The 16,820-nt window shown below is 32.9% G+C and overlaps 1 protein-coding gene across 1 annotated transcript; it reads left to right on the top strand.

Moving 5' to 3' along the window:
- The first annotated feature begins 6,774 nt into the window (after positions 1 to 6,774).
- Positions 6,775 to 7,534, top strand: LOC139889577 (uncharacterized). The gene is made up of 3 exons (XM_071872521.1): positions 6,775 to 6,905; positions 6,954 to 7,149; positions 7,292 to 7,534. Exons 1-3 carry the CDS (start codon positions 6,775 to 6,777, stop codon positions 7,532 to 7,534), a joined length of 570 nt encoding a protein of 189 aa, XP_071728622.1.
- The last annotated feature ends 9,286 nt before the right edge of the window (positions 7,535 to 16,820 follow it).

Here is a 16,820-nt window from a genome sequence, read left to right on the forward strand (position 1 = left end):
TCTTTATTATAATGGATTTGTAATGATTTTTCAAAAGTGGTTCTAGATATTTATAAAGTTATATTCACTTTTAAAGAAGACGTGACACTCTATTAGTTATATATAATTCCTAAGATTTCTTACAATAAAAGATAATGATAATAACTTTAAAAATCTACTTCTTGACATGTTGTAAGATGTACAAATCTTTATCGTAGTACGTCTTATATATTTAAAACAATAATTATATGTACTTGTGATTTATAAAACTTAATTAGGTTTTATATACATATTCAAATTACATTATAAAACATTGCAGTAACAAGTTTTGTTTAGCTGAAAACGTTTTCATATATTTGAAATTAAATCAAATAGATATTATATAGTTCAGTTTTCTAGAACTAAGTATATTCAAATCATAAAATCTATTATTAGAATTTATGTTAGGTCCTTATAAGTTTAGTATTAACTCGTTTAATAATCATCGAGTGTTACTATATCTATTAATTATATTCAAAACCGCTCAATATATAAGTTCAATATACTTTATCTATATACCTATATACAAAATTCACATAACACATTTTGTCCCGTAAACGTTTATATATAACGAATAAGTATAATGTCATACGCTTAATATTTTGCTAACTTTTACAAGTCGTAGAATAGATTTCTTAATATATTGACATGTCAGTCAAACCGTTTAATGTTTTGTTAATACTTTTCAAATTAACAATCACACATATGTATATATTTATACGTATCTGTTTACACATAATTGTTCGTGAATCGTCAGGCATGGTCAAAGGGTAATTGATTACATGAATATATATTTCAAAACTTTCGAGACTCAACATTACAGATTTTACTCATCGTGTCGGAATCATATAAAGATTAAAGTTTAATTTTGATCGAAAATTTCTGGGTCATCACAAGTGTCACGGGACACTCTACACAATTTCTGTAGGTTCATAAATGATTTGTATCCCCAAATGTTTACATGAAAGAGTCTACACATCATGAGATTGACGTTTGTACGACGCTCATGAAAGAATTCATGGATGTTTGGAAATGATGAGGAGCATTGATTGTATGTATTGGGCATGTGGAATATGTTCAAACATGTGGAAAGGCCTATTCTCGAGGTGATCACAGCTTCCCAACTATAATTCTTCAACAACTGGTAAGAGCGTACGAAGTTGTTATTATGAAACGACAAATGTACAAGCGTGTCATATTACACAACATGATTGTTGATCAATGTTATTACATAGTAAAGAATGATTTAATGTCTAAACCACTTCATAATATGTTGCGCACTTGGATCGATAGGTGTTTAACTCACAATCGAAGAAATAAGGAAGCACGTGATCGAGAAGCACACGAAGGAATACAACATGATTTGGTTGAGCATTTGTGGTCTCTTCGAGAATAAATGTTATTTTTTTTATTAATTTTAGTTTATTTATGAATTGTATTTTTTATATTAATGAAATGTTTTTAAAAATTTAAATTGTTTAATTTAAATATCTTATTTAAATAAATGAATTAAGAAAAATAAAAGTATTAACATAACTAAAATGGACACTCGAAATGAACACTTATCTCCAGTTTCTGTCTCCTAAGTCAATTCTAGGTTCTCAAACGAACACTAAAATATACATTGAACGACACATTGTGCCCTTATATTTCATTTGTGTGATAACTATCAATATGTTTTCCCCTACCTTTACATATTTGTATTTCATGATTGTATGATGAGAGCGCGTTTCTAAGAGGTCCTAATAAAGTTAATATGCTTTTTGATTTTTTGAAATACTTGTATCCAAAGATCGTAGATACAGGTCGATTAGTATTAATTGTAATCAAAAATATTTTTAGTTTAATTCTTATGTTTAAAAAAAACTTAAATTAGTTATAACATGGCGGTAGAATTGTCAGTGAGATGACCTGGATCCAATTTGACGGAAGTTGACGAAGTCAACGGAGGCGTTAGAATTTTCCATCAGTAGCGTTAGTCATAAAAGTGACTGAAAGTGTATGAGGCGTGAGTATGGAACCAACCAATCAGAATCGAGCAAGCTCAGTAGCTTCTAGATTTTCTAATGGGTCTTGGTTGTGGTTTTGGCGTCGGCCTCCAAGAGGAGGTGTGAAAGATAGTGAATTCACAGATTTATGCGAACATCTTCACTCGGTTTCCCTTTCTGCAGTTTCGGATCACTGAACATGGGATAATCCCCTGATAACACTTTTACCATTGATCAAGCTATGCGTCTCATTGAAAACTCAAATTCGGTTAGTACTTTCGCGCTTTCCATGTAGCGTAAGACTGTTCCGATCAAAATAAACATCTTCATATGGCGACTTAATCTCGAGCGTCTTCCTACCATCCCAAACCTTGAGCATAGAGATATTTTTGTGGACAGAGACACTTGTGCTCTTTGTGAGGTTTCAGAAGAATCCCGTAATCACTTGTTCATAAGGTGTGACACAAGTTATCAAATTTGGTGCAAGGTAGGCATATGGCTAGATGTTTTGATCCCAATCTTGGACTCGGTGGAAGAATTATGGTCTTGGATCAATTCCCTTCCTCAGAATGGCAACAAAAGATTCATAGTTAAAGTTGTGGCGATCTCAACTCTTTGGCACATTTGGAGGCTCAGGAACGGTTTTATTTTTAATGATCACGACATTAGAAAATCATATGTTTTCGATTACATTGTTTTTCTGCTTTTAGTTGATTATTTTCGAGGTACCACAAGTCTTCTTTAAATTGGACTTCGTGGTTACACTCGCCATTGTATTCCTTCTAATCTTCTTAGCTTCTTGCTAAGTTTTTCTGTAATATAATTTTGCCATTAATTTTTTTTTCTTCTTTTTATATTTTTTGTTATTAATATTATTATATTTTTATAATTAATTTTTTTCCCACTCAATTTCCAGTTTGATTTTACCACATCACTTTACAGAAACTGACACAAAAGATTGACACAATGGTAAAAAATGTTAGAAACTGACATTGCTATGTAGGGATGGCAATGGATCAAATATGGATCGGGTCAGGCTGTATCCATATCTGTATTCATTTAATTTGTGTTCATCCATATCCATATACATATCCATATCCATTTAATTTTCATTCATCTATCCATCCATATCCATATCTAATGGATTAGGCGGGTTAATGGATATCCATTTGATACTAAAAAAATGTTGTTAAACTTCCTATATGTACTATAAAAAAATGTAATACAACAAACATATATATAACGTGTAATCTTTGTCGAAGATACAACACAATTCCTTAAATATACTATTAAACATAGACTATGACACTTTAAAATGTAGTTTTTATGTTTATTTGATCATATACAAAGGCATGTATATGCATATTTTAAGTGAAAAAGGCAATGTAAATGCAAGTGCAAACAGAACCGCACAAACAAATAACAAATTGCATACTGCGCAATTGCACTGCAGAAGCCTGCATAAATTGAGATTGCGAAGATGTCCCCCATAAACACTGCAAATCAATAAAGTGTGCGCGAACATTGGTTCTGCAAAGATTCCAAACCTATAAATAGGGAGTGGTGGTGGTGAATGGTGGTGCACTCGATTTCTACATTGGATCTTGCATCTAATCTAGAATTTATCAATTGGCGACATCCGTGAGACACGAATTAGAATTGAATTCGATAGATTTATTTCGCGCAATTGAATGATTTAATTCGAAATTCAATTTTTATTGTGTTCTTGTCTAATGAATTGCATGTTTACACATTTACAGTGCTTGATTTTTAAGCAAGCTCTGATTTGAGAAGAAGAAGAAAAAGTTTTATGATAACCCAATTTCGAAGAAAACTGCGAAAGTGTCAAAGCTTCGGTGTCAGCAAAATGACAAATTTAAAAATGATTCAAGGATCAAAAATCTCACAAGTTTAAAGTGAAAATGGTTAGCAGTACCAAATTCACGCAAAGATGAGTTGAATGGTGTAAATATGCAATAAATACAAAATGTAAACATAATGACGCAGAAAACGCAAAAAACTATTGTGGCTAGAAATCTTTCAAATGAATATGCACAAACGCAAGAAGCAAAAATAATAGGCATGGTTCATAAGCGAAAGAAGTCTCACAAAAGGAAAGCTGCGGAGACGCTTGAAAAATGGCAACTTGCGCCAATAAAATTTTCGCCAACACGGAATTATGGCATGATTGATGCACGAGTAATTGTATCCTGTAAAATCGCAAATACAGGAATAACAATTATGAAAGTGCATGTAGACACTGAGAGTAGCGTGGACATCATATATTAGCAGTGCTTTCGAAAATTACCAGAAAGTATCAAGGCAGAGCTAATACCTAATGCAGTTTCGCTATCTGGTTTCGCAGGAGAATCCGAATGGCCGATTTGGCAGTTATCGCTGAAAATAGAGCTGGTTAATGAAACAGATGCAAAGCTAATATGCCAATCATGGCTAGATTTATATGTTATGCGATCTGATTCACGCTATAACATGTTGTTGGGGCGCTCTGCACTATCTAAATTTGGTATCATTCCCTCAACAATACACAGAATGATAAAGTTTGCAACATGCAAAGGTGTTGTAACAATGAACTCTGCAGTAATACAACCAATTTGTGCAACTGTTAATACACAAGGCACAATGATAGAAAGCGCATGCGCAGAAGATAATATGGTTGAGATAAATCGTGCATATCCAGAACAAGTAATCAAAATTTGAAACAATTTGAATGCAGAAGTCAAAAAGCAGTTAGTGCAATTGCTTATAGAAAATATGGATGTTTTCACATGGTGTGAGCAAATAGGCTTAATGAAAATCCTATGCTAAAACCAATAATTCAAAAATGCAGAGGCATGGCTCCAGATCGCATGAAATGGTTATGCAGAGAAGTAACTAAACTTGTTAAAGCAGGAATTCTGCGCGAAGTAAAGTACCAAACATGGGTTGCAAACCCAGTGCTTGTTAAAAAGCCTGACGGATCGTGGCGGATGTGCATTGATTTTAAAGATATCAATAAAGCTTGCCCTAAAGACAACTATCCGCTGCCAGAAATCAATTGGAAAGTTAAATCGCTACATGAATACCCTTTTAAGTGCTTTCTGAACGCTTACAAAGGATACCATCAAATTCCAATGGCGGAAGAAGATGAAGATAAAACCGTGTTTCATACGGGCAAAGACATATATTGCTATATCAAGATGCCATTGGACTTAAGAATGTTGGCGCTACATATCAACGCTTGATAGATAGAGCATTCGAAAGCCAAATTGGGCGCAATCTTGAAGCGTATGTGGATGATTTGGTCATCAAAAGCAAAATGCAAGATCAAATTCTGCGGGACGTTACGGAAACATTCGAGAATCTGCGAAATATCAACATGAAGCTAAATCCATTAAAATGCAGTTTTGGTGAAAAAGAAGGAAATTTTTTGGGATATTATGTTACCGAGCAAGTCATTAAGGCTAATTCCAAAAAGATAGCTACAATTGAAAACATGACTGTGCCAAACACAATAAAGGAAGTGCAAAGCTTAACAGAAAAATTAGCGGCTTTGACCAGATTCTTGTCAAAGGCTGCGGAAAGACAATTGCCTTTCTTTAAAATGCTAAAAGGATGTTTGAATCAGAAAAATTTTGTGTGGACTGCGAAAGCAGACAACGTATTTCAACAAATGAAGCAATTACTTGCGACGCTTCCTAGGCTAACTGCACCTATAAATGGTGAAATGTTATATCTTTACGTGTCAATTGCAAATGAGGCTTTTGGATCAGTATTGGTTGTAGAGCGTGAGAAAACGCAAAAACCAATTTACTTTGTAAGTAACACACTTTCAGGAAGCGAAGTTAACTATGCGCCAATGGAGAAATTTGTATACACATTACTTTTCACTTCAAGAAGATTGCGGAGGTATTTTCAAGGGCATCATATTCATGTTTTAACTGATTTGTCGATTAAACAAGTTCTGAATAAGCCTGGAATATCTGGAAGCCTTGCCAAAAGGGCAATTGAGTTAGGATCCTATGAAATAACTTACCTTCCGCGGACTTCTGTGAAGGGGCAAGTTCTTGCGAATTATCTTGCAGAAATGACTGGCGAATTGGAGGTAATTCATGAAAGAACAGAGTTGAAGCCAGCGCAAGGTGAAACATGGGATTTATTTACTGATGGTGCATCATACACAGAAGGCGTGTGTGCATGTTTAGTTCTAACAAGCCCAAGTGGCGAGAAACATACATACGCATTGCGTTTCAACTTTGATGTTACAAATAATGAAGATGAGTGTGAGGCGCTACTCGCGGGATTGAACATTGCGCATAAAATGAATATCACAAAATTACGCGCATATGTTGATTCACAGTTGGTCTCCAATCAGTTTAATGGCTCATTTGATGCGCATGAACTTTCTATGCAGAAGTATTTGAAACTGTTAAAAGAAGCTGCAGAAAAGTTTGAGCATTTTGAGCTTGCGCAAGTTTCAAGAAGCTAAAACAAAAAAGCATACACATTAAGCAAACTGGCAGCTTTAACTTTCTCGCATTTCCAAAAGCAAGTATGGGTCAAAGAATTGCCCAATAAAGCAATTGATGGCGTATTAATTGTTGCGGCTATTGAGGAAGCGCAACGAAATTGGATGGATCCTATCATAGAAAATCTGCGCAATAATACGCTGCCAGAAGATAAAAATGAGGCAAGATTAGTGCGCATAATATCACCTATGTATATCATTGAAAATGACATCTTGTACCACAAATCTTACTACGGGACACCAATGCGCTGTGTGGGACCAACAGAGGCAGAGATGATCATTGAAGAAGTACATGGCGGTTCTTGTGCACCACATTCTGGTTCCAAAACTATTGCATCAAAGATTATGCGAATGAGTTACTTTAGGCCAACCTTGTATCTCGATTTTGCAAAATTAGTAAAAAGATGAAAAAGTTGTCAAAGGCATGCACCGCAGAACAGAAAATCAAGGCATGACATGATTCCAGTAAACTCGCCATGGCCATTTTATAAATGGGCGATTGATATTGTGGGTCCATTTCCAGCAGGAGCAGGGAATGTAAAATTCTTGTTTGTGGCAATCGATTATTTCACCAAGTGGGTGGAAGCAAAAGCATTACGCACAATTACGGGAGTGCAGGTGCGAAATTTTGTGTGGGAATATATCATTTGTCGATTTGGTATTTCTCGCGATATTGTAAGCGATAATAGTGCACAAATAGCGAAAGATCCTTTTAAAAGTTGGTGCGAAGAAATGAATATTGTTCAAAAATTTACTTCAGTTGCGCACGCGCAAGCTAATAGGTTGTGCGAAGTTACTAACCGCGACATTTAGTAGCAGTAAAAAGCGCTTAAATGAAAAGCGCACTGGATGGGTTGATGAACTATCCGATGTGCTATGGGCACATCGCACAACATTTAAAAAGAGTACTGGCGAAACACCCTTTAGTCTTGTGCCTGGCTCGGAGGCAATGATTCCCGCAGAAATCCTTGTGCCAACACATATGGTGGCTATCATCAGATGAAACTGCGAATAATGACGCTTTGTGCGAAAATTTAAATTTTGTGGAAGAATGCACATTGATGGCTGCGATAAGAGAGGTGAATAATAAGCAACAGATTGCGAAATATTATAACAAAAAGGTACATGCTTTAGCCTTCGATGTTGGCGAGTGGGTTTTGCGAAATAATGAAGCCAGTCGTGCAGAAAATGTTGGTAAATTGGGACCAAACTGGGAAGGTCTCTACCAAATAATAGCAATAAACATGGTTGGTTCTTACAAGCAGGCAGACGATGAAGGAAGAATCATTCCTAACGCATGGCACGCTGCGTTGTTAAAAAGGTATTACGCATAGTTGCTACTTGCGCAATGATGTACGCGCAGAAAAACAGAGAAATTTTGTAATTCTGTAACCAGAATTGTATATGCAAACTTTGCAAATAAATGATAAGTGTTTTACTTCATTATGAATGGCACAAATTCTGTTTGCGGTTTAACTCTATTGTTTGTGAATTGGTTAAAGTCCATGCAAATGAGTAAACACGCATTGGTTTTAATAGCGAAGGAAAAGCCCGCTATAATGGAACACAAATTATAATCTAAGTGTAAGCGAAATGATGGAACTTATGTGTATTATTTTCCTAAGTTGTGAATTTGCCCAACTTAGATGCTTCGTAATAACACATTTGGCGTATTTTAAATGCAATTTTTTGCCTAAGGATCGTTTCTGCGGACTTAGAAGATTCGTAATGTATAATGATTATATGATAAAAGATTGTTTCGCGATATTAAATATTTGTTATGTGCACAATAATAAATATCGAAATTGCAAAGGACGAGTCTAGGAATTACGAATATGATTTGAAACAAAGCGCTATAAAAATAAAACAATTGCAATTGAATATGATAAATGGAACTTTATTTTATTAAAAAGACGCAGAGACAGCTGCGCAACTGATTACAAAAAAATAATGTGCTATGTATTGCGCTAACAACCTACATTCTAATCTATTCTACTAAGGTCGAGGTTGATGATGTCCTCGACCGTGGATTCCTTATTCTTGCTGATAGCAAGAACTTTAGGAATGGGGATTTCATTAATATCCGCCTTCTCTAGTTCAAAAAGGTCCTCTGCCTCTTGAGGACTACAAATCATATCTGCTATGTCATCTGGTAACGAGTCTGGTATTTCGCAGACTTCGGAAAGGCGAGACAAAAACTTAACACGTTCACGTTGCTGAAGTGCAGCAACGTAAGTATCAAAGCGGTCAAAAACAGGCCACGAATCCATAACTTTTTGCCCAAAGAAGGGCAAGTGTTGGCGCACATTGAAAATTGCAATTTCGTAGCTACTGTAGCGGATATTGCTTCATCTCGCTCAGTAGTGCGCTCGTCAAGCTCTTTTTTCGCGGCCTCATTGGCCTCAAACAGGTTCTTCTCATCAATTGCCTTTGCACACATTTGATTCTTCAAGTTTTCCGCAACCTCGTTGGCAATTTTGAGGTCTGCGGAAAGAGTGGAGCATTGTTGCTGGGCTTGGGCAGTTTTGGCGCGCTCATCTTCAACTTTTCGCCTTTCAGCCTTAAGCAAATCATAAAATTGCTCTTCGCGAGAAATCATGTCAAAGGCCAAGTTAAAGGCCATATAAAAGTTCTACACGAAGCAGTTATGAGCGTTAGCAAAGTTGAGTTTTGCAAACTCATGACGCAAATCCTCTGGAATGGCCAGCTTCATCTTCTCGTACTGCTCCGTTGCAGCAGATGAAGAGGCGCAGAGGTATCCAGGAAGGCCATCAATTTTGATTGAGCTTATTGGGTTTAGGGGAGTGTGAATGATTTCCTCATACTTGGTGACAGATAGATGGCTGGACTCGGGAGGAGTACTAGCTTGATCAGCTGCAAAACACGCATAAAAAGCAAAAAAAATTATTGGCATCGAGAATACGCAGTAATATGAAGCAAATTGCTGATGAAATATTCATGCGAAAGAAAACTTACTAGTTTTAGCTTCAGAACTATAGTCTAAAACTATAGGATTCTCAACCAAGCTTTTGGTTCTTGATCTGGTCCTTTTTTATTGAAAAGAAGCAGGAGAAACAAGCTTTCACTTGTTACGTTCTGCTTCCTCCGTAGTTGAGGAAGCAACATCCTTTTTGGATGCAGAAGAAGGAATCTTTGATTCAAGGCTTTTGAGCCGTGTAGCTATGAATTTTTGGGGTTTTCCTTTTGGTCGATATCCTGAATCTTCATTTTTATGAGCGCAAGAGTTTGAAAATGTAAATTGAATGATTGAAGTATTGAGAATATAGAATAAAGTGAAATAGCAATGTAAGTTTCGCCAAATTACATTCGCTGGTATATATAGGCCAACTGGGAATGCAACGGTTTAATTAAACGGCTAGAAAACTCATGGAAATACTTTGGGAGCCAATATAGCCGTTATTCTGCTAAAGTCTAACGGTAACATAATGGTTGCGATAATTCCCATTGCAGATTAATGATTGTGGGTCATTCCAAAAGCATCCTTAACTACATTTTTTTAGAGTTTATTATGTTATATTTTCTGCGTAAATATAACACAATAAACTAGGGGGGACTTGATCATATACATAGGCATGTATATGCATATTTTAAGTGCAAAAGGCAATGCAAATGCAAGGGTAAACAGAACCGCGCAAACAAATAACAAATTTCATACTGCGCAATTGCACTGCGGAAACCTGCATAAATTGAGATTGCGAAGATGTCCCGCATAAACACTGCAGATCAATAAAATGTGCGCGAACATTGGTTCCGCGAAGATTCCAAACCTATAAATAGGGAGCTTAGCATCTCATTTTAGGTTGTTGATTTTGTGCAATTGCTCTGGCCCTTTGTGATTCACTTGTGACTATGCCCAAGTATCAATCATAATCGAGCTAAGGTAATGCAATCAAGACCGAGACATTGTGATTGATCACTTGAATCTAAGTGAAAGACGATCATAAGGTCCCAAAAACATTATCAATACCACCATCCACCCCTCATTGCACTCAATTCCTAGATTGGATCTTGCATCTAATCTAGGATTGATCAATGTGTGTTTTATTTTAATATATCATAGTTAATTCATTATATGGTTGAATGCAAAATGTATGGGGAATAGTAGATGCATATGTAATATTAAATGTGTTTTCATATATCCATATTTATGTATTTATATATGTATTTCAGTTTTAATGGATATATCAATGGATGATATTTTTCATCCATATCCATATCCATTTAGATTCAACCATATCCGTATCCATATCCATTTAGATTATCCATAATCCATCACGAAACGGGTGGATCAGATGGATATCCACTCGATCGGGTGACAATTGCCATCTCTATTGCCAATCACATATATATATTGCACTTTTTAGCAAAAATGTGAACTAACTATCTGTGACATCACATGTGTAGACGATGTATGGATCTTAGAACAAACGTAAAGTACTAGATTAGAGGCGGAATTCAATAACCCAGTGCGAGATGAATACGACTACACTTCGGGATCAAATAAACCAACAAATCATTGATAAGATTGACGGCTTAGGGTTTGTATTCGGTTGGGGTGTTGCTAGGGACGACAACAGACTCGAATATGACGGCTTGCAGGTGTAGGGAACTCCATGAACGATAACCAATATTCAAACACCTAAGTGTTCGCATTACATGGCTAAAATATAACAAGTATCAACGATAGAACGAATATTAAACAATAGAACTAGGGATTACATGCACCAACAACATGCATAGTCAGAAATGGTCTTGATATAGTTACATGCATACCACAATAAACTCAATGTTAGTTAGATATGGAGTTCCTTTAATGGCGGTATATTAATCAGAAAATCAGATTTTCTAGTAAGGCACTTGAAAATGATTACAAGGGATAAAGCATAAAAGATAAGACTTTTTTAAAAGATAGCTTTAAAAGTTGTGGTTAACAAAATCAACATGGTTTTCATATGGTTTTGTAGACTATAACATTTGCTTTTAATGAAGTATGATGATGATGATGATTATGATAATGATAGATATTAAAAAGGCCTCTAAATGCAAGTAATAAAAGTTTGTTAAACATCGATCCCCACTACCTGGTACCTTCTTTGGCATGATATATACCAACTTTGTGTATCTATTCACTGAACCTTTCAAATCAAACCTTAATAATTGGTCAATGATTAAAGGAGTAATTTCGTGATTCAGTTGAATTTAACATCGTATTCACATTGTTTTTTTTTTTTTTTTTCGTCTTCACTTTTTGCATAATTAGTGGAGATGACGTGACAACATATGTAAACCTACACCTGCGATTAAAAGTGTTCTAATTAGTTGTTTGAAAGTTTGGATAATTCCTTATCCAAATGTCGATGTCAAGTTCCTTAATTAATTAAATACACACATTTGTTTAATCTATTTAATTTAAATTTAATTTAATTATTCATTATAGTATAATAATTATAATTATAATTATAATTATAATTATAATTATAATTATAATTATAATTATAATTATAATAAACTGATCAATGTTTAGCTTACTTCAAAACAATATTAGAATTGAGTAATGATATTTATGCATTACGTTCTTGTGTTCTTGTAGTCTAGAATCTAGATACATGATAAGCATAATTATAAATGGATTTATCAAATGTATGAGTTGCATATCAACTCTCATTAAAAACTAAATTTTGACAAAACATCAAGGATAATCTACGTGGGTTTTAAGAGAAATCACTGCTAAGCCTTAGACTTTTTTTCATCCCCGATAATTCATGTCTTTTGTGTGTGCTTAATTATTCCTTTATTTGCTGTGATTTGAGTTGGATTTTATATTGTAAGTAACTAGGGGGGTGAATAGTTACTTAGTCGATTTTTTGAGATTTATTTGCGTTTTCTTGAACTTGATATAGTGTGACTTGAAATGTTTGTTCTCAAACAATACGTATAAAATATATGTATATGTATATGTAATCAAAGAGATAAAGGAAGAGAGAACAAACACAACGATATATAGTGGTTCGGGAAGATGTTAACTAATCTTCCTTAATCCACTCCTCAATTCTACGAATTGAGATTTTTCTTCACTATGATACTCCAAACTCGGTGGAGTGTATTTTTCGTCACTATGATACTCCAAACTCGGTGGAGTATCCGGATACAACACTAGTACTTCGATAAGCCGCAACTTGTGAATCCTTACGTCCATTTGAAGACTTCACAAACACCTAAAGCTCTTACCACAAGATCCTAATGCACTATCCTACTGAACACACAACTACCTTCTAGATCCCTTAAAGAAGATAGTTTACAAGTAAACTTACAACTTAAGCTTACAAGTACTCTTTCTAGAATCACTCTAAAAGATTACAATGAATTATAAGAATGATATCAGAAAGTATAAGAAAATATGAGTGCAAGAGGTGAGTCTTCAAATGCCTCAAGGCTTGGCTTTTATAGGAAAAAGAAATCTGCCTGGAAGCTGTACAGCTCACTGCACGGTCGACCGTGGTTCGACCATGTACTCCTGACATCTGATTCTTATAGCCGTTTTTGTCCTTTGAAAATTATCATTTTCCCTTGTTGAATAGCTGCAACTAAAAGCCAATTATCTCTGAACTCTTCCCCATTCCCTTTTTGTTTTGGACATAAGTGTGGAAGTTGACATGTCCATAAAAGAAGAAAGTCTTCAAGCTTTGACCATTTGTCATTGATTACTTAATAGGGTAATTGCAGAATTTTGTCTCTTGACAAAGTATTATCTTCGAAAACTTCATCAACCTTTCTTAATTACTTGTCATTTTGCTAATGGAAGTATATTGCCCTTTGGAACATTGTTACATCTCAAATGAACTAGTTTGAATCTAGTTGGAACTTACTTGGAGATTACAACAACTTACTAGTTCACAATAATACATACATAAAAATGATACATAAGAATCATGGGAGAGCATCTCTTTTGTTGGGACTTTTAGTGACCATCATTAGTATGTATTTGAATGACATTTTGTAACAAGTAAAAAATAAAACATTTTTGTGTTTAACCTTATTTGAGCTTAAAATGTCATTAAGATGTCATTAGGTGTGATTAGTAAAAATTAATATCTTTTGGTTCAAAACTCTTTTGAAATCAAAGAAGGCAACTGTGACGACCCGGGAATTTCTGACCAAATTTAAACCTAATCTTTATATGATTTCGACACAATAAGCAAAGTCTGAAATGTTAAGTCTCAAAAATTTTGGAATTTTTATTCATGTAATCAATTATCCTTTGACCATGCTCGACGATTCACGAACTATTGATTGTAAATTATTATGTAAATATATTTATTCAAAAAATATATATATGAAAGTATCTATAGCATTTTGCATAAATAAAATACACTTTACTTAATTAGAATTAAAATAAGAAACAGAATAATCAAGTACAATATAAATGGATATATACAAATATATACATGATATTATTATCTATATGTATATATATGATTTCTATTAATAATTATTATTATATGGTAATATATATATATATATATATATATATATATATATATATATATATATATATATATATATATATATATATATATATATATATATATATATATATATATATATATATATATATAAGAATTTATACTCAATATAAGTTACTATATATATGTATACATTTATTAAATATTACATGATAAATAATTTGTATATATAAAATGTAAAAACAAGTCAAGAATGTAGTTGTCATAATAACCTTATTATTACTTTCATTATCAGTACTAATATCATTATCAATATTAGTTTATGTATATATTGTAATTGTAATATTATCAGTTATTATTAAGTATTAATATTATAATTATTGTTAGTATAGTTATTATTAAGAATTATACATATTATGATTATTATTATGGTTATCATTGTTATTATCACTATTATATTGAATAGTAAAATTTGAATTATATTATATTTACCATTATCATTAAAATTATTGTTATTATAAATATTCATAAAAAATAACATAATTCATTATTTGTATTATTAATACTAATATTATTTTTTAGTGAGAATTATCATTATTTTTAAATGTATTATTATTAGTATTATCTCATAGTTAATATTATCATTATTATTATTAATATAATTATTATTAAAAAGTATTAATATTATTATCTATAAATTATATTTAATAACTACTAAAATTAATTATATATATATATATATATATATATATATATATATATATATATATATATATATATATATATATATATATATATATATATATATATATATATATATATATATATATATAAGTCAAGAAAGCGTACGAATTTGTTTGATGTATCTCTCAATCCATAGTTAAACTTTATATTCTGTCTCTAATCTGTTTAACAACGATTCTTACTCCACAGAAACATCCAAATTCAGTTGAAAGTCTTATTCAACTTTATATTTTTTTTCTTCTTATTTTTTTTACCCGAGAGATATCAGGTGTCGACTAAATCTTAGCTAGGAAACAAACCCAATTGGGTAATAATAATGTGGAATCGTTAATTACTACCTTATATTTGTACATTACTGAAATTATGAACCAGAAACACAAAAATCAAAACGTTCAGCTCTTTCTGCCCTGTTATTACTTCTATTTTCCAAAATCACGATCACGAATCAAAATTTAAAATGTATTGATGCAGTTTAGTTAGGAATAATGTTTTCAATCTTTCTGTAAATTTTCAAGCCGTAATTCTTCATATCGATTGTTAATTCTTGAGTCAAAGATTATTTCAAAAAAAGTCAAACTATGATCTTCGATCAAATTAAAGTTATCTGTTGAGATTCAAACAAAATTAATGATTCAGAAAGTTTATAGATGTGATTTATAACCTTTTTCATGTTAAGAGTTTTAGCTTAAACGATCTAGAATTTTAAAAACGATTTTAAGTTCATAATATTTATACAGCGACTGTTACAGTTGCTGTATTTATATGTTTTTCTGTTTTAACTGATTTCAAACACAGGAAGTCAATTTCTATTTTAGTTTAGGCTTCTAAAGACAACATTTGAAATGTCCCGTTCTTATTGATTAAAAACGTTCCATATTAATTGATTTCGTTGCGAGGTTTTGACCTCTATATGAGACGTTTTTCAAAGACTGCATTCATTTTTAAAACAAACCATAACCTTTATTTCATAAATAAAGGTTTAAAAAACTTTACGTAGATTATCAAATAATGATAATCTAAAATATCCTGTTTACACACGACCATTACATAATGGTTTACAATACAAATATGTTACATCGAAATCAGTTTCTTGAATGCAGTTTTTACACAATATCATACAAACATGGACTCCAAATCTTGTCCTTATTTTAGTATGCAACAACGGAAGCTCTTAGTATTCACCTGAGAATAAACATGCTTTAAACGTCAACAAAAATGTTGGTGAGTTATAAGTTTAACCTATATATATCAAATCGTAACAATAGACCACAAGATTTCATATTTCAATACACATCCCATACATAGAGATAAAAAATCATTCATATGGTGAACACCTGGTAACCGACATTAACAAGATGCATATATATAAGAATATCCCCATCATTTCGGGACACCCTTCGGATATGATATAAATTTCGAAGTACTAAAGCATCCGGTACTATGGATGGGGTTTGTTAGGCCCAATAGATCTATCTTTAGGATTCGCGTCAATTAGGGTGTCTGTTCCCTAATTCTTAGATTACCAGACTTAATAAAAAGGGGCATATTCGATTTCGATAATTAAACCATAGAATGTAGTTTCACGTACTTGTGTCTATTTTGTAAATCATTTATAAAATCTGCATGTATTCTCATCCCAAAAATATTAGATTTTAAAAGTGGGACTATAACTCACTTTCACAGATTTTTACTTCGTCGGGAAGTAAGACTTGGCCACTGGTTGATTCACGAACCTATAACAATATATACATATATATTAAAGTATGTTTAAAATATATTTACAACACTTTTAATATATTTTGATGTTTTAAGTTTATTAAGTCAGCTGTCCTCGTTAGTAACCTACAACTAGTTGTCCACAGTTAGATGTACAGAAATAAATCGATAAATATTATCTTGAATCAATCCACGACCCAGTGTATACGTATCTCAGTATTGATCACAACTCAAACTATATATATTTTGGAATCAACCTCAACCCTGTATAGCTAACTCCAACATTCACATATAGAGTGTCTATGGTTGTTCCGAAATATATATAGATGTGTCGACATGATAGGT

Source organism: Rutidosis leptorrhynchoides, chromosome 2, assembly GCF_046630445.1.
Source record: "Rutidosis leptorrhynchoides isolate AG116_Rl617_1_P2 chromosome 2, CSIRO_AGI_Rlap_v1, whole genome shotgun sequence".
NCBI lineage: Eukaryota > Viridiplantae > Streptophyta > Magnoliopsida > Asterales > Asteraceae > Rutidosis > Rutidosis leptorrhynchoides.